We start from the raw sequence: 19199 nt of genomic DNA on the forward strand, positions 1-19199 counted from the left end.
TGCAATATGATGGACAAATTTTTTTGGACAATTTTTTTGATAGTATATTGCACAGTGGACATGGTAGCATATTGCACAGTGGATAGTATTTTTGGACAACTTTGCCTTGGACAGTTTCTTGGACAACATATTTGACTATTTAGACAACTGATTACACATGTAGCAAATTTTTTGGATAATTTTTTGTAACTAAAGAAGAAGGCAGATTTCTCCATGTTCATGCATTGTTCATAGTTAGAATTCACTGTTGCATGCTAGGTGTTTGACAAAATGTCCTTGTGACATTCTTGTGTTGAATTGGACTCAACTGAGTTCTAATGCTTGGTTTTTATCTTAATTGATCATGTTTATCATGTTTTGGTCAGTGTTTATGTGTTTTACACACTATGTCCATTTTGTACCTCAATGCCATGCCATGCACACTCTAGGCACACCTCATGCATCTCATGTTGCATCCCCATGCATCACATGCTGCACACACATGCATTAGCACATGCTCAGCATAGACACACACATGCACAATGATTCACTTTATGCATTTTACTTTTGTTTACGTGGTTAAACACTTATAGCATGTTGTTTTGTGTTTGTTTGCTCTGTTTTGAGTTGTTTTTGCTCTATTTTTAAGTTGTTTTACTTTTGTATTGAACTAACTTGAATCTAATCAAGTTTTATGTTTTGTCTTTGTGTCTGTGCACTTGTTTTTGTTTCTTGTTCTCTGTGATATTTATGCAGATGTCTTCTACCAAACATTCTGCGACCAAGAAATCCACAAAACATTCTCGCATTGATTCTGACAATTTCAAGTTTGCTGAGGCTGATATGAAATACAATGACTGCTACAAAAGAGCAACCATTATTATGGAGAGGGTGGTCTAGCTAGAAACCCTTGAGGACACCTTCATCCCTAAGGTGTTCAAAGAAAGGACTTAGACCAAGCTGTTGAACCCGGTTGGGTTGTTTACTCGGAGATCATAAGAGAATTTTTCTCAAATGCAACTATAGAAGGAGACCATATAGACTGCTGGGCGAGGCACAAAGAATTTGTGATTACAAAGGATAGCATTCAAGAATTTTTTCAAATTCATCCTCCCTCTCAACCAATCTCAGTCCAATATGAAGACAGATTGGGATCAACTGAGGAGATAGTGGAAATACTTGGTGGTACATCAAAGAAGTCATCCATGAATACAATCCCATTTTCACCGGAGATAAGGGCTTTGGCATATGTGATGATCCATAACTTGTATCTAGTCACCAATCTCACTACATTGTCGGCTCCAAGGACAAAGTTTTTGTACGATCTCTTTACTCATAAGGAGATTGATATATGTGGACACATCTTCCATCTGTTGAAGAAAAGCATTGAGAAGCAAAATTCCAAAACATTTTTGCCTTTTCCCTCACTGATTATGGGCCTAATTGCGAAAACAAGGCTCAAACTCCTAAGTGCTCTGACAGTAGTTCAGAGGGACTATCCCATTGGTGCACACACAGTGACTAGGAGCACAGCTCACATCAAGGGTTCCAAAACAGGTGTGCATACAATACCACATGATCGTGTTGAGGGCGAGGGTGGAGATACAGAGGAGGAGATTGACAGATTCACTTCTGCTCCAGAGACTTCAGCACAACCATCCTCTTCTACACCAGCACGAGGACCCGGCAGACTTGATCACCTCTTGGATAGAGTGGACTAGATGTTTACAATGCTTACCTCCCATGTACAGCACACTGCGGACTAGTTTGCATACATCTAGGGACAGATCATTGCATTGTCTTCACAGATCGACGACTTGTCCATGGCGCAGGGATCAGATTCAGAGTCTGATTAGTTCTAGCCTCTTTAGCCATTTCGGTCAAAAAGGGGGAGAAAATTTTGAGGGGGAGCAGAGCATAGACCATAGCCTAGGCATAGAATCTTTGGTTTATATAGGCGGTTTAGCTTTATTTATGTTTTGGTTTAAACTATTTCAGTTTTTATAACTATTGGATAGTTGTTTTTTTTTTTGCTTTCATTTAAAGCTTTAGTACTCTGTTTTTTAATTTCAGTTTATATTCAGTATGCTATGTTTACCTTATTGCTTTGTAACATTTTTTTGTACTATTAAGATATTGCCAATATGTCTTGAGTACCTCACTCTTGTGCCTTTAGTAGAATTTTGTATCCTAGATGCAAATACTTCGTGTATTTTGCATTGGTTGAGTGTTAGACATGCAATTGATCCGTGGGATTGCTCTTAATTGCATTGCGTGTCCGGATGAGCATTTACTTGCTAAATGTTCATTATAGTCATTCTTTAATGACTGATCCTGTTTGATCAAGATACGCTTACACGTTCTATAGTGTTTACTAACTTGATTGCATTTTACTTGCTCATATACATACCATGTATTCAACTTGCCATAAGCTTAATGAAAGTTTTGTTTGTGTGCAAGCGTTTCAGGTTACAGGTACATACGTGTAAGTGCTTCACAGCTTCTAGATTAGGTGTGAGTGAGTTTTGCCACTGTTCCCAAACTCATGTTTAAGTCTAGAGTCTATTTTAGGGGTTTTGTCATGGGATAGCCAAAGGGGGAGATTGTAAAGTTGTAATTTACAACTATGTGTTTTGTTGGCTTTAATTCCGTGCCAAATTTGATTGTAATTTTATTCAATTTTTTGTACCCTGTATTTATTGTGAGATTTGATTGTAAGGGTTGTGTGATAGAGAGAGAGTGTGTGAAGACTCAAGCAATTGAAGACCGAAGAGTTTTCGCGGGTATCTCGCGACTAAGCATCCCGCGAAGTGACCCATGTGACTTGCATATGTTGGAATGTGAAGAGTCAGGACAGGATGGAGGCAGCTGTGTTTCACGAGTATCTCGCGAGTAAGGCCTTCCCACGAGACACCCGCGAGACATTCTGTTTTGCCAAACTGTCAATTCTGATACACACTTTTTGTGACTACACTATTTATACACACATTACCCACAAATGTTGAGGAGTGCTTTTGAGAGAAAACCCTAGCCAAATACCTTGAGAGTTAGAGATTGTTATACCCACAATCCTCTACATAACTACTTGTGGATTTTCCTCAACTCCTACATCTCTATTTCCATACCATTGAGAGGTTGATAGCCCAAACACTTACCACACCTTTTCAGAGTGTCAAGTGAGGTTTTGGTGCTGCTAGGAAGCATTGGAAGAAGTCAATGATGGCAGATGCAACATGGAGTTTGTTGTGAGATCCGGAGAGCTAGACAGGACACGGTTCCGAGAAGTCTTGTTGGAGTAGGAGCTTGGAGGGCTTAGGTACATTGGGTAGATTAGGCTTGGAGGGTCTCTTGTTAACCCATGTATCCCAACTGATTGTCTAATGGATCGATTACCGCTTGGAGGGCGGTGGAGAGGTTTTTTGCCGAGTTCTTCGGTTTCCTCTTCAATAATACATCGGCGTGTTATCTTGTGTTTGCATCTCTCTTCCCTACTCTTTTATATTCCTTTTTATTGCTGTGCTGTCTTGATTATGGGTTAGAGTAGCTTGTTTGTTTATCCGCTCGCATTTACACTATTCCGCAATTAGAATTAAGTTAGTGTAAAATCTATCGAGGTGTAACTTTAATTTGGGGGTCTAAACAGCTCTTGTGTTTTTAACACATTTTCGAGCTTTCAATACCAATAAGAATTGGCCAAGAAATGTTACGGTTGGTAGAATTAGATCTTTCTGACAACATTCTAAATGGTGCATCCCATCATCCATTGATAAACTAAGAGTTTTGGGCTTTCTTAGTCTGTCGAACAATCATTTATCTGGAAATATCCACAACCACTGGCAGGGTATGCTAATTTTTTTTTTCATAGATTTGTCCAGATATAATCGATCTGGTGGCATTCCAAGCTTAATGTGCTCACTGCCTCATCTTAGTTGGTTGCAATTGAGTAACAACAATCTTTCTGGAAACCTCTCTTTAGGCGTGAAATTTCTTTCAAGACAGATTTCAACACTTGATTTTGGAGGAAATAGATTATCAAGGACCATACCAGAATGGATTGGAGAAAGAAATTTTTCAATAAAGATATTACGCCTTCGAGGTAATATGCTTTATGGAAAAATTCCTAAACAATTGTGTGGTCTAACCAATATCCATGTCTTGGACCTTGCCCATAATGATTTCTCAGGATCTATTCCAACATGTTTGGGTAGTTTAGTGGGTTACACAGATTCCAATGTCGTGGATCATATGAACATCCCACGGTATATGGATTTGGTTGTTAAAGAAAGACAATATGAATACAACGATGAAATTTTTTTGGTTAAAACCATGGATTTTTCAAGAAATAATCTTTCAAGGGAGATCCCAGCAGAACTAACAAGTTTGACATTATTGAATTCCTTGAATTTGTCATGGAATCAGTTAACTGGCAAGATACCGAAGAATATTGGATCTTTGCGCCAATTAGAAACTCTTGACCTCTCAAGCAAACATCTTTTAGGTCACATTCCCCTAAGCATGTCTTCTTTGACTTTTTTGAGCCATTTGAACTTGTCATATAACAACTTGTCTGGACAAATTCCATCAACCAACCAATTTCAAACCTTCAATGATCCGTCTATTTATGAAGGTAACCCACAACTTTATAGGCCTCCTCCATTGCCAATGCCAAGTGACAGGAATGCAGAACATAAAGATCAAGAAGATGTACATGTACATAACAATGGTGAAGATCAATTTGAAATTTTATGGTTTAAACTAAGTATTGCGCTGGGTTTCATTGTGGGATTTTGGGTTGTTTGTGGCAGCTTGTTGATAAAGAAGTCTTGGAGACACACTTAGTTCTGTTTTGCTGAAAAAATGAAAGATAAGCTTTTAGTGGTCATTGCATTGAATATGGCTCATCTGCAAAGGAAGATTCAAGCAGAAAGACACTGAGACTGGGATTTAATGAAACTAGTTTATATATATGTGTATGTGTTTGTTGTACTTGTCTTTGTATTGTACTTAATATTTGGGCTTTACTTTTGGGTCAAATGATATCTTAATATGTTAAGCCTTATATGGAGTCTCTCTAAAGTGTTATCTCCCTAAAAGGGACTTAGATAAATTTGAAGCTTTATATTACGATTTGTACTTCTCATGTATTGAAGATGCTTGTTGCCTCCATTGTGCACAAATCGCAATGGTCAACTTTTTGTTTGTTTTACCATTCCAAATTGAGAAATGCGTGGAATAATGTAGGCATAGAAGGCAGTGCACATCTAAAACCCTTTTTTTTTTTTTTTTTTTGATAAACTTCAATATCATTAGCAAGAGAAAGTGGGGCAATCCTCCTTACAGGCGAGCTCAAGAACTCTTGGAAGATTGTCCTTGTAGAAACAAACAGAAATCCTAGAATTAAGAGAGAGTTTTACAACTACATGAGTAGCTGAGTTACAATCCCTCTTGATCCAATCAAATTTAAAACCTAGGAAAAGAGCTTTAAGCGAAAAAAACATTGCTAATTACATTATGGATAGACCAATTAGAAAAGCTGCTCTCTGAGGACAGTGGGTCTATACAGTTTTTGACATCTCCCTCAAAGATAACATGACTCCACTTCTCACTAAGTGCAAGTTGGGTTCCCCAAAGGAGTGCAGAGGCTTTAGCCATGATAGGGGTACACTTTGAGATCGACTTGGCCCAAATCTTGATGACTTCACCTTTATCATTTCTACCAACTGTTGCTATTGAAGCGAAAGACTAAGATACAGCAGTGTCGACATTTAGCTTTATCCAACCAGGAGGAGGTGGTTCCCATTCTTGTTGAGGATGATTAGTGTTGGGAGATGCTTCCAATGCTAGAGCTGGTTCCAATGATTAGTGCACATCTAAAAGTTGGTACGTCACATATATAACCATTTCTCATAGGAAGTTCCTCTTAACTCATGTAGGTGCTTTTGCTATGTTAACCATACTACTATATCCTCAAGGACCTCAACGCAAGTTAACATGAACAAATTCACTCTTTACATTTTACAGATGCAACAACAAGAAGTAGCTCCACGAGCACTTGCACAAGATATTACATGAATACCAGTTCATAATTCACTTTAAAACTAGCTCCCAGCCACAAATAAAAATAAAAATAATGATATAACTTTGCAATTTTGCTTGAGTGAAGCCAAGTAATATGAAAGGGAGCTTTTAGAGTGAAGCTTTGCCAAGTAATATAGATAGAGTTAAAAGCTAGGCTTAACTAGTTAGCCTCCAGTTCTATGATCGTCAAGGCTCAGCCACTTCCTCCTCCCACTAAAGCTCAGGCTGAGCATCAAATTTGGATGGAAACACCGTGCAGACTTGGCAAATTTGCCCTTCCTAGGATTGTAACTTCTGTTGGTTATTGCCTCACTACTACATGAAGGAATTACTGGGAAAACAAGTCTGGCGGCTGTTACACAACACAGAATCCCTTTTCTACAAAGTCTTCAAAGCAAAGTATTTCCCTAATGGATCAATCATTGATGAGGATGTTAAGGGTGGAGGCTCATATGCTTGGCAAAGCATTTTTAAGGAGAGGAAGGTGATCAATTTGGGTTCTATTTGGTGAATAGGTGATGGAAAAAAAAGTGAAGATTCGAGGTGATAAATGGTTACATGACTTGACCTCCAGTGAAGATTCGAGTGCCTATAAGCTGCTTATGGACAATGAGGCCTCAACAAGGCCTAGTACGTTGAATCCTACTGTGCTATCGGGGTTTTTGGAAAAAGATTTGGGGCTTGAAAGTGCCTAATAAAGTTAAACATTTTGTTTGGAGGGCATGTAATGAAGCCTTGCCTACTAAGAAGAATTTATTCCATAGGAATGTTACTGAGTCTGCAATATGTGGTGGTTGCAACTGAGTTGGAGGACACAGTTCACGCTCTTTGAGGATGTCAAATGATTAAATATGTTTGGTGGGAGGATAAGTTCTGTTAGACAAGTTTATTTGAACACTTTGTAGATTTCAGGGATTTATTTGTGGGAGTTTTGAATTCTGATGACTCGGAATTAGCAGATCGATTCACTATGGTAGGGTGGAGTATCTAGTTTAAGAGGAATGCAAATCATACGGTGTAAGGACCACTACCATACCATTAGATCTACTCTGATGTAGTGGCAAGACTACAAGAATTCTATGTTGTTTCCATACCATCTAGTTATCTAGTTTGCCTCAGCTTGTATTTCGATTTGAGCATTGGGTACTCCCTAACCTGCCTTTTCACAAAGCTAAATTCGATGGAGCTCTCTTTAGAGATTCCTCATCAGCTAGCATTGCAGTTGTTGTTGGAGACTTTGAAGGTAATGTTATCAGAGCTTTGTTTGAACGGATTGGTCTACCTGCATCCGTGGTGGAGGTGGAAGCTCTTGCTTGCAGGAGAGCTGTTTCTTTTGCCATTGAAATTGGTCTATAGGAAGTTGTTTCTGAAGGGGACTTTGAGACCATCATTGACTCTTTAAACTCAGATTGTTCTTGCCTTGCCCATTTTGTTCATCTAGTTGAAGATTGTTGAGTCCATGTGGGCAACCTTCGGTTCTCTGTTTTCACTCATGTGCATAGAATCTATAATGTGGTGGCAGATAAATTAGCTAAGAAAGCAAGATATTTGCTTTTGCCCCAGTTTGGGCTTGAGGAAATCCCTGTTGATGTCTCTCCATTTGTAATGCAGGACAAATTTTATGTCAAATCATTAATAAAATTCCAGTTAGTTTCCTCTTAAAAAAAAAAAAAAAAATTGTTACATATCTGTAAAGGTTTTTATTTGTAGATTTTTGAAGAAAGGGAACAAATGGTAGGATGGACTTTTGACCTCTCTTGTAAATTTTGACTGACTGCCATCAATGGCATCATCCCTGAAGCCCTCTTGAAAAAGTTCAATTATTTGTTTCTTCATATCTGTTTTAGAGGGTTCAAGAATGGGATTGGAGACACTGTTTATGTAAAGTGGTTTTTCTAAGTGATGAGTTTCTTTGAAGCTACAATGGTGGATAGGAATGTTGCCACGAGAGGGGTTAGTATCTGCAGAAATCACAAGCTGGTAAAAAAGCTTAGACACAAATATAAACTATAGTCTCCCTTTTTTTTTTTTTTAATAAAAAGAGTCATGCCTTTATGAGAATTATAGAAGTTAAGAGTAAATATATATAAGTAAGCCAAATTCTAAAAAAAAATTGAAAACAACTCAAACCACCACTGACACTGAAGAAATCTTCACAATCAGATTCTAAGTAGATTGCAGATCAAAATATACTTTCTCTTTTTTTCTTTTTTTTCCCCCTTTTTTCAAATATTTCCTCTTTAGAACCTGCATAATGAGCACCATTCTTTTAAAGTTTGAGCAAGTCAAGAGGAAATGGGCGTAATGGTTTGAAAGTGTAAAACAATTTATTAAAATGTGTAAGCTACAGTCTACAGAGTCAGAAGTAGAAGACCTGAACAAGTTACATTTCCCAACAAGTCTGCATAAATAAGTTTGCTTACGGAATTCAAAATCTCCCAACTTTTGCCAACAGTTAGTGGTGGAGCGAGGAATTTATCTTTGAGGGGTCATATATAAAATTTTTTTGTGTATGAAATTTAAAATAGTAATGTACAATACTTCATAACTCAATATGTGCTATAAACAACAACTAAATACATGTTAATATAGTAGTATATACCGTATACTTTAATTAAACTAATCAAGTACATTTATAAATTATAATGCCAATACGATATATAGTATATTGATTATCATAATAACAAATAATATATTATAAGGAAAATAAAAAAGAAAGCAAATGAAAAGTAAAGTAACACAGGAGCATTGTACAGGGGTTAGGGGTCTACAGAAGCTTCAAGCTTATCTTTCATTTTTTCTTGTCTAGTCTAGTCATACAAAACTTTTGCAGCAACAGTGGGAAAAAGGAAAGAACTGAAGAGAAAAAAAAAAGGGCAAATGCCAACACAGAGAGAGAAAGAGAGGGAGAGTCAACTATGAGAGCACTGTGAGCAAAATTTTTTGCAATTGTGTGGGGGACTTGGTGGTATGACAATTCAACAAAGCTGCTGACCTTTCAATTTTTCTATTGCTGTGGTATAAGTAAGCCCTAGATGTGTTGGGATGAAATTAGATTTTCTTTTTTTCACTTTAATTTGTTGAGGTAGTTGTTAAAATACCTATATGTTTATTTAAAGATGCTAAATGTTTAATTATTGTAATTTTTTGACATGCATTCTATTTAAATGAAAGTTATGTTTATTTTTAGAATTTCTTTAATACATATGTATATTATTTGGTATGGGGGGGGGGGGGGGGGAGGGGGGAATGATAAGATTCTTTTAAAAATTTTCAAATTATTTAGGATAATTCCAAAAAAACTTCCTTTTTTTTTTCTTTTTTTTTTTTTTGGGGGGGGGGGGGGGGCAAGGCCCCTCTCGGTCCTCATGATGCTCCGCCACTAACCCATTGTTGATTTATACATTCCTTGTTAGGATAGAAAGGTGGGATGAAAGAAAATATAAAAAAGAATCAATAAAAAAAGTAAAGAATATATAAACATTTTCTCACCTATTTTTCTCATATTTTGGGAAGATTGAAAATGGCGGGCTAGATAGAAAATTAATTCTCTCTCCTTTTTAACTTCTTTCCACTTTTCTAATCAATCCATCTTCCATTCTCTCTTTACCATTTTCTTTACTCTCACTTTTCCATCCAACCAAACGAACTTTTGAATGTTTAAAAGACACCCAACAATCCCAACCCAACAACCTTGGTGTACAATGGAGGCCACGGAAATAGCTATTTATAATCATCTCCTTTGGCTTCTACCACACTGCTGAAAAGTTAAAAATTTCATAGCCCAATAGACATACAATAAAATTTATGCTATCAGAAATTACTATATGGGAAATGTTAACCAATGCCCTAATTGCTTAAGGAGCTTTTTTTAGAAACATTTTATTGGGAAAATAATAAAACAATAAATGTTGTTGACAACTTTTTATATTTCCCATGAAAGCGGTGTTAAAATTTTCCTATTATAATTTATTAACAATTGCCTAAAGGGCATCTGTTAATATAACCCTTACTATATTATAGCTTCCTTCCCCCTCCTGCACTGTAATTTTATCTTCTTTCCCTTATAATGTCACCATTTGCATGTAGACATTCACTCTTCAAAGTCAAAAGATGATTTGCCTTCATTTAAAGAAGGTAATTCTACCGTCAATGTGAGTTTGGATTGCACTGAAAACAGGGGACGTATGCATTTGGCGTTTTTCCCTAGGTCTCGTGCACTGTTCACGGGACTTACAAGTATGGAAAAATGTAAATTTTTCTTTAAACTAAGTCCCACGATACTATTCACACATTTAAAAATTATTTTGCTACAGTATTTTCAGTAATAAGTTTTCAGTTTTTAGCAATAAGTGGTATCCAAACAGACTCTTAGTGTGCGTTTGGATAAGAATGAAAAATTAAAATTATTTCACTATTCAGCTTATTTTTGCTACTATTTATGGGCATTCAGCACTTTTTGGCACTATTTATGGTCTCACTATACTATTTCAACTAACTTTTACCTTTATATACAGTATTTTCAGCAATAATTTTTTAGTTTCAGCAAAATAAGCGGTATCCAAACACACCTCAGTGTGCTAAAATATCAAACTGATTGTTGTTTACCCTACAAGTGTCAAGAGATCTAACGAATGCGTAAAATAATACGAGAAGCATTTCAAAGGACAAGTGTACAAAACCACTATGATGAAGGACTAAGGAGCCACCAAAACTATGACATAATTTTTGTAGATTCAAGCTAAAATAATACATCATCTTCGTCAACAAATCAAGTTATTTGAACCAAATCAAAATCGTTTTCAACAAAAAATGACAGAATCTACAAAACTTCAAATCATACTGTCATGGATCATATGCTATCAAAGAAAACAAGAACCATCATTATAACAACAATTGAAACATATAAGATTAGAAAAGACAAGTTGATAATTATGTAGAATATGGTGGGTTTGAAGATCAGAAAAGGCAAGTTTGAAGAAAGACTTAAAGATCCTTCAAGAAGTCTTTCTTCCTGGGTTGGTGAAGATTGCTGCAAGTGGTGGGGAGTGGGCTGTAGCAATCAAACAGGTAACATCATAAAACTCGACCTCAAAATTCCATTTTTTTGTGATCTAATGTCTGGTGATACATCAACAGTATGTTTGGGTGGTGTTTTATCTCCTTCTTTGCTTTATTTAAAATATCTAAATCAATTGGACCGAAGCAACAATAAATTTCAAGGAATTTCTATCCCAAATTTCATTGGTTCTCTCAATAAGTTGAGTTATCTTAATCTCTCCTATGCATCCTTTGCTGGAATGATCCCTTCTCACCTTGGGAATCTTTCTAACTTGCTTTATTTTGATCTCTATACGTTTGCATATCCACTAACACCACCAATTTCAAATTTAAATTGGCTCTCTGGTCTCTCCTCTAAAATACCTCAGTTTGAATGGTGTCAACTTTTCCGTAGCAAAAACTGATTGGCTGCCAACTATTAATCTGCTCCCTTCTCTGTTGGAGTTGCGCTTGTCCTTTTGTCTACTTCACTATCTCCCTCAATGGTTTCCCTCTGTCAACTTTTCGTCACTTTCAAAACTTGATATCTCTGGTAATGACTTCAACCCTTCAATTCCTCAATTGGTGTTCAATATCACTTCCCTCACAGATCTCAAACTTGGCAATTGTTATCTCAAAGGCTCCATCCCTAAGATTACAAAGGGGAACCTATGCAATTTTGCAGACTTTAGATTTATCAGTTAATCATTTAAGTGGCAAAATAACAGAATTTTTCCAGGCCTATTTTGGAATGCAGTAATGGTAGCCTAGAGCATTTAAATTTGAGCTTGAACCAACTCATTGGGAATGTGCCTCATTCTTTAGGGTATATAAAACGTTTGAGAAACCTTCAACTTTACATCAACACATTCTCCAGTTCAATTCCATTATCTATACAAAATTTATCCCATTTGGAGAAACTGGACCTCAATGTCAACATGATGAATATAACCATCTCAGAATTAATTGGACAGCTTTCTGAGTTGAGACTTGAGAGTGCTGCATCTCTAAAGGAATTATTGGCAAGGTATCATGACTGAAACTTATTTCCAAAATCTTACAAAATTGTATAAGTTTTCTTTGTTATCACCTAGGAACCTTTTAGTTTCCAATGTGACACGTGACTAGATTCCTCCGTTTAGTCTACAATATGTAAGCTCAATTAATAGTTTTTTCATATCTGTTCCAGTGGGTTCAAGAAATGGACTGGATCTACTGTCCATGTAAACTGGTTTTTCGTAGTGAGGAGTTTCTTTGAAGCTGTAACGGTGTGTTTCCACTAGCTGAAATCACAAGCTAGTAAAAAATCTATGATTCATATACAAACTAGTCTCCCAATATTATTTTTATATTTTAAAAAGAGGCTATACATTTCAAGGAATTACAGAAGTTAACTAGGAATATATATATATATATATATAGACACACACACACATAAGCGAAATTTTGAAACAAATTGAAAGCAACTCTCACCACCATTGACACAGAAGAAATCTCCACAATCAGATTCTAAACTAGACTGCACATCAAAATATACTTCCTCTTTAGAACCTGCGTGGAATAATGGGCACCATTTTGTTAAAGATGATATATAGTTCACGAGCAAGACAAGAGGAAATGGGCATAGTGGTTGATTATGTAAACCAGTCACTAAAATGTGTAAGCTACAGAGTAACAGAAGTAGAATACTTGGACACAACTAGTTATTACAGGGCGCGTTCTTTGATATCCTTTAAGAGGATAGAAAAGTGGGATGAATAAATTATAAGAAGAATAAATATAAAAAAAAGGAAAGAATATATGGACATTTTCTCACATATTTTTCTCAATGCAAACAATCTGTTTGTTCTCCTTGAAACTTCTATAACCAATTCTATTCACTCCATAAACATATAGTAATACCAATAAAAAAACACTAAATAAATCAATTAGAATTCAAAATCCTATAATAAAAAAAATTCAAAAAAGTGACATTTCACCTAAGGAAGGTCCATGATTTTTTTGGCGAATTAAGAAGAAGATCACAAAGAATGCAAAAACAATTAAATAATGTATGTGCGGAATATGAAAATAAGCTAAAACAAAATTGATAAAACAATCTAAACCGAAAATAATCACAACCACAGCAGTAATTAAATGGTAAAGATTAAGGAAAGAGAGATGCAAACACAAAGATAGCACAGCGATGTGTTATCAAAGAGGAAACCAAAGTCCTTGGCGTAAAACCTCTCTGCCGCCCTCCAAGCGGTCAATAATCCACTATAGAATAAAGTTGGGATACATGAACTATAGAAGACCCTCCAAGCCTAATCTACCAGTGTACCTAAGCCCTCCAGGCTTTTTGCTCCAACGAGGTTACGCTGAACCTTTGTCTTCTCTAGCTTACCGGATTCCGCAATTAGCCCATTGCATCAACCAATATCTATTGGTCCCTTCCTAACTGCTTCCTAAGCACCAAATAACTTTCTCACAGATATAGGTATGGTGAGATAAGAATTTGACTAATGTACCTCTCAAGGATGTAATAATGGAGAGGATGAGAGTAGAGGAATTTGGAGAATCAAAGTATAAAGATTGTGGATGAGTCAATCTTGTTTTTCTCTAGGGTTTCTCTCTCAAAATTCTCTCTAGAAGCTCTCTACAATATGTGGGTATAAGAGTATTTATATTGATGTGTGTTTGGAATGTGAAAGGTCATGTTTGTAACAAATAGAGCTGTCTGGTGACTCGGGCTCGCGACTAGAATGAGTCGCGAGTTTAAGTTGTGAGCTAACTGTCTAGCCAGACTGGGAGTTTTGTCCTGTAGTGCTCTAGCTAGCGTGATTCTTCAACTCCCCTGCATACTTCACACGTGTTCCTCCTTTGGCGACTCGCCAGTCGCGAGGCCCTTCTTGATTACACACTTTTGAGCTTTTCTTTACACTCTCTCACACACTACCCTTACATGATTCTCATCTAAATACAGGGTTTCTAAATGCTGAATTACAAGTAAATTGGCACGGAATAAAGCCAAAAAAAAAAAAAGTTGATTAAATTCAACCTTACAATCTCCCCCTTTGGCTATTCCATGACTAAACCCTAAAACAAACTCTAGACTTAACATGTGAGTTGGGAACAGTTGAACAAAACTCACTCACACCTTACTCTAGAATCTATGTAGCTCTTGAACCATATATACAAGTATTTCCTAAAAAGAACAACACAATATGATCATTGTATGCAGAAAACTTGAAATGCATATGGAGCAAGCACAATGCGATCAAGCAAAAGAGTTTAAAGCAATAAAGCATGGCTTGACCAAAAATGAACAATCACTATAAAATAGTGACCACAATGATCATTCACACAAGGAATGGACATCCGGACATGCAAGCTAATAAGCTCAATGCAAAGTATCATTTGCATGTCCAACACACAACCGATACAAAAACCAAAGTAGTTGCATCAAGGATATAAAATCCAACAAGGGCACAAGAGTGATGTACTTAAAGAAATGCATAACATTAACAACAATTACTAAGCTACAAAGCATGGGTACAAAACAATATACTGAATATAAACTTATATAAACCAAAGTACCAAAAGCTTTAAGCTAAAGCACAAAAACCACCCATGAGTCAATGTATCAAAAGCTTTAACAAAAGAGTTGTGCAGACCTATATTAAAACTATCCAAATATAACAGCAAAACCATAAATAACATAAATATGCTTAAAGTTTTTCTCCCCCTTAAAATGATGCTTCCCCTCAAGAGCTACTTCTTCTTCATCTCCATCCAAAATTCTCCCCCTTTTGGACCAGAATGGCCAAAGGGCTATTGTTGAGTAGTGAAGTTGTCAAACTTTGTTGAGAGAAGATTCATCTGTTCTTGGATAGCAGTCAGCCTGTTTGATTGTTCATTCTGGACGTCTTGAAGCTTGTTAATCTTGTCAAGGATGATCTAAAATGCATCTAGAAGTACTGCAGAAGATGATGATGCTTAGCTCCTTTTACCACGGCTTCGTGAACTTGAGGGTTGCGCTTCAGCTTCTATCTTAGTGTCCATAGGTTCTCCTTGTGTTTGATCACCCTCCTCTTCATCATTCGGAAGACGAACTCTGATCTGTGTAATGGTTAGAGCATTGATAGCTGAAGGAGTAGACATGAGACTGATGTCTTGAGGAATTTCCACACCCTTTGCTCGAAAGAGTCTCATGAGGAGACTAGGGAAAATCAGCTTTGCCTTTGAAGTGGTTCTTGTTTCATCAGCAACAATGTAGAAGATATGAGCACTAATATCAATGTAAGTGTTCTCCCGGAGCTCCATGAGGAAAATGGCTCTAGCATTATTAATGGTAGTTATCTTCTTCATCGGGTACAAATTGAACATCATGATCACGGTAAGACATTTCATATCAGTTGGAAAGGCAGTAGTGTTGAGGCATCTTCCCTTTCTAACTTCATAAATATGAGATTGGACAGTTTCTATAGAGAGTATTCTGTCCTTGTAGTGTGTGAAATCATGGTCCAATTCCTCAAAACCAAGCACCTCATCAATGTCCTCCAAATCAATGTTGAATTCATGGCCTCTTATTCAACAATTGATCTCATCCTTTCTTAAGACAGCATTCGCATAGAATTCTCTGATCAAAGGTTCACATACCCCAGGCAGATCACTTAGTAGCTTTTCCCGACCTCTGTCTTGAAAACAACTAGGAATAAAAGAGTCCTTTAAATCAACCAAATCCACAAATCTTTTTTGAATGATGGGAGCCTTCAAATAGAACTAATTGTATCTCTCAAAATGTTTGGTAGACCTGAACTTTGTATTGTCCATTTTCTTACTCTTGTCAGCCTTTTGTGCAGTGGTCTTCTTCTTTGGAGTCATCTGCACAAACATAGCAGCAAAGACCAAAAAATAGAGCACAACATATGGTAACACCAAAAATTAGTAACAAATTAGTATCACTAAAATGGACAAAGAGTTAGACCAAAGATTCAGTCTACAGCACAGTTCAGACACAACTTGTCATGAGAGAACACACAACAACAAAACACAGTAGAGTTTTATCACAAACTTTTAAACATATCACAAAGTGAGTGTGTGCTCAAAACATTTCAAGAGCAACCTAGGGTAAAAAGCAAAACACATAACTAGAGAAGTAAATAACAATTAGTGTATACTAAAGACATCTCACAAACAGTGGTTAACACAAAATCCCTAGAACACAAGAAAATGTCTCGTAGACATTTTACAATGGGTATGAAATGCACAACACACCTCAGAACAAGTGTCAAACTCAAAAATGAGATTCAATCATGAGAGCATGTGTATTAGACATCATATTATCACAATCAACAAAACCCATTCAATCAAACCCAACAAAATGATCCCAACCCATATTCGAACATCATATATATCAAATCTCAACAACAACTCAAAAATCCAAGAAATCAAGGCTATAAAAATGAAACACTTAGAAAAAAAATAGAAAACCCATACCTTTTCTTGAAGTTTGAAATAGAGATGATGAAGAAAAATGGTGGTTTTTTAGAGTAACATGGTGAGTTTGTGAGAGAGATGAATGGACAAGACAATGAACAATAAAAAATGTTCGAGGGAAAACTGAAAAGTTTTAAAAACTATCCTTAAAGTGCAAAACACGCGTTTTTCGCGATTGAAACAAGTCGCGAACAAGTCGTCAGGACAAGTTACCAAACACCCTGTGACAAAAATTTTTAAAAATTTGTCTAAGTGTTTTTTGCGACTGGAAGTTCCACCCGCGAGGAAGTCGCGAAGGGAGCTGTGAAAGTTTCTGAGTGAACCTCGTGACTGGAGCTTCCACTCGTGAACAAGTCGCCAAACCGAGTTACAAGAAATCTAAAAACTCATATTTTTGAAAAAATTTCTAAGTCTTTTTCGTGACTGGGACTATGACCCGCCAGTGAGTCGTGAAAACCTTTTGTATAAGCTCGCAACTGAGGCATGCAACTGGATTGACCCGCGAACCAAGTCGCCAGAATAGGGCTGCACAGTTTTAGAAATTTTTGCTTTTTGCAAAAACAAAATACTTTCCAAAAAAAATTAAAACACTCAAAAATCTTTTTGTGTTTGATCAACATATAATTGAGCATGTGCAACACATTTCATCAAGTACAATCACACAAATGAATAAGGCATTTATTGAACATAAACATGTGTGATGTGTGTGGGTATCAAAAATGAGATAGTCCTTAATCTAATGTGAAGCTTCAATGATCAATTCAATCAAGTCATACACAATTAGCACGAGGAAAAGTGACCAATCTCAATTATAGAAATATGCATATATGACCTCCTACATAAACTTGATTACTTAATTTTGAAACTTTTCATTTGGCTCTATTCTCATCATGACATTTGATCTTTTTGAATCAATACATCTCATTTTGAGATCGATACCTGAAATTTTTGATATTTCAATTTGATGAACAAGCCTTTGGCTTTTTGGGCATCATACATTTTCATAAAAGGTCGCTTTCCCTTCGTCCTAGTCAAATATTAGTATGTGCGACGGCTTTTGCAACTCATTATCTCTTTTCATTTTGAGATTTACATTTGTTAAGCTCTTTAAGCAATATATATATATATATTGGGAAGATATATAGGCACAAGTCTATGCAAGTTTCAAGATCAACAAAACCATTGAGTAATCATTCATGACAAGTTTGAAGATCTATTTACAATAGTCACATAGATGTCAAGATTTTCCCACAATAATATGAGTGCATGAAGAACAAGCTACGCTTGTAAATGCACAAAGTCATTAGTACAAAGGTACAAGGCAAAACATGCTTGTGACAAAACACAACAATGCCGATCAAACTTTTTGGAATTTCTACTTTTTATGTGTTTTTGAATTTTTGACATAAAAGCAAGAAAAGATTGATAAAAAATAATGTAAAAACATTCAAAGCAAATAGCAAACAAACAAAGAATTTTTAACACATAGAGGAAAAAAAAAAAAAAAAGTCACACAAACAATCAATGTCACAAAACATAGGAAGTATTAATGCATGGACATGTTTTAATGCTTATGCATGTGTACCTTTCTTCACCCACACAACACTTGCGTTTGGGGTGATATCCCTAGAGGATTGGGTACAATCGTTGTGAATTTCAAACCTTCTGGTGAAGCTTGCCAAATAGGTGGTGAATGCATCAATCATCCACATCATATCCCTCACTCCGGGATCACCTTCTTGACCTTTTGATTGCTTAGCAGTCCAATTCCCTTTGCATGTTTTGGTCCTCTCGACCTTTGAGCACTTGAATTCTTCAATGCTTTAAGCTTATGACAATTTGATCTGGTGTATCCTTGAATTCCACAGTGATGGCAGAAGTGTTGGGTTCTCAGACCTCTTTGTGACTTTGGGAGTGATTTCCCTTTACCCTTAGGTTTGACCATTGATTGGTTAGGAGGCTTAGTCATAAACCGTTGTTCAGTCACATTCCTCTTCTTCTCCACCTTCAAATTCTCAGCAGTAGTGGTGACTACCATCGGTTCCTTGGCCTTCATAAACTTCATTTCCTTGGATGTATTTGCAGCTGAACTACTCTCTCCGGTGTATCCCAATTTGCTTCTGTCGGTGAATGGTTTTGACGAGCAAGAACATCATCAAGATTTTAGGAGGAAACTCGCTTTACTTTAGCATTCACTTGAATCACCTCAAGCTCAAGGAATTTGATTTTTGAATAAGCTTTGGTTAACTCTTCGTTCAGCATCTCCATTTCACATTTGGTCTCCTTATATCGGACTAAAAGACTTCTATAATCTTCCTTCGCTTTCTTCATCTTTTTAATGGCTGCGTTAGCCACTTTTGCATATTCACTGGTCTTCTCAAGGAGGGAATTATAGGTCTCTTGCAGTCCCACTGTTCCGTCATCTTCCTTATCATCAGATTCCTCCACTATCCCAATTGACTCCAATTCAGTGTGCTCACCAAGCTCTTCCACTAGCGCACCTAAATCATCTGAAGATTCCATAGGAGCAATGGTCATGAATGCTGAGAAGTTTCCCTCTCTATCACAGCTTTCATCTGAATCTGAATTAGAGGAGTCTGAATCACTAAAAGTAGTGGCAT

The 19199-nt window shown here is 36.5% G+C and overlaps 2 protein-coding genes across 2 annotated transcripts in view; both read left to right on the top strand.

The window, feature by feature from the left end:
* LOC126718201 (receptor-like protein EIX1) overlaps positions 1-19199 on the top strand; it is an 89027-nt gene that overhangs the window by 23878 nt on the left and 45950 nt on the right. The window lies entirely within an intron of this gene.
* On the top strand, positions 4306-12380 carry LOC126719711 (LRR receptor-like serine/threonine-protein kinase GSO2). The gene is made up of 7 exons (XM_050422237.1): positions 4306-4606; positions 6963-7030; positions 7159-7405; positions 7580-7703; positions 11016-11127; positions 11826-12124; positions 12287-12380. Exons 1-7 carry the CDS (start codon positions 4306-4308, stop codon positions 12378-12380), a joined length of 1245 nt encoding a protein of 414 aa, XP_050278194.1.

This window comes from Quercus robur, chromosome 3 (genome assembly GCF_932294415.1).
Source record: "Quercus robur chromosome 3, dhQueRobu3.1, whole genome shotgun sequence".
In the NCBI taxonomy this organism is placed as follows: domain Eukaryota; kingdom Viridiplantae; phylum Streptophyta; class Magnoliopsida; order Fagales; family Fagaceae; genus Quercus; species Quercus robur.

Excerpts from the sequence above, each read along its gene's own strand:
- LOC126719711 (XM_050422237.1), top strand. The coding sequence starts at position 4,306 with ATGGATTTTTCAAGAAATAATCTTTCAAGGGAGATCCCAGCAGAACTA. Across the intron at positions 7,031-7,158 it reads TAGCAGATCGATTCACTATG|TTATCTAGTTTGCCTCAGCT; the intron begins GTAGGGTGGAGT and ends CATACCATCTAG. Across the intron at positions 7,704-11,015 it reads AAATCATTAATAAAATTCCA|ATCAGAAAAGGCAAGTTTGA; the intron begins GTTAGTTTCCTC and ends GTGGGTTTGAAG.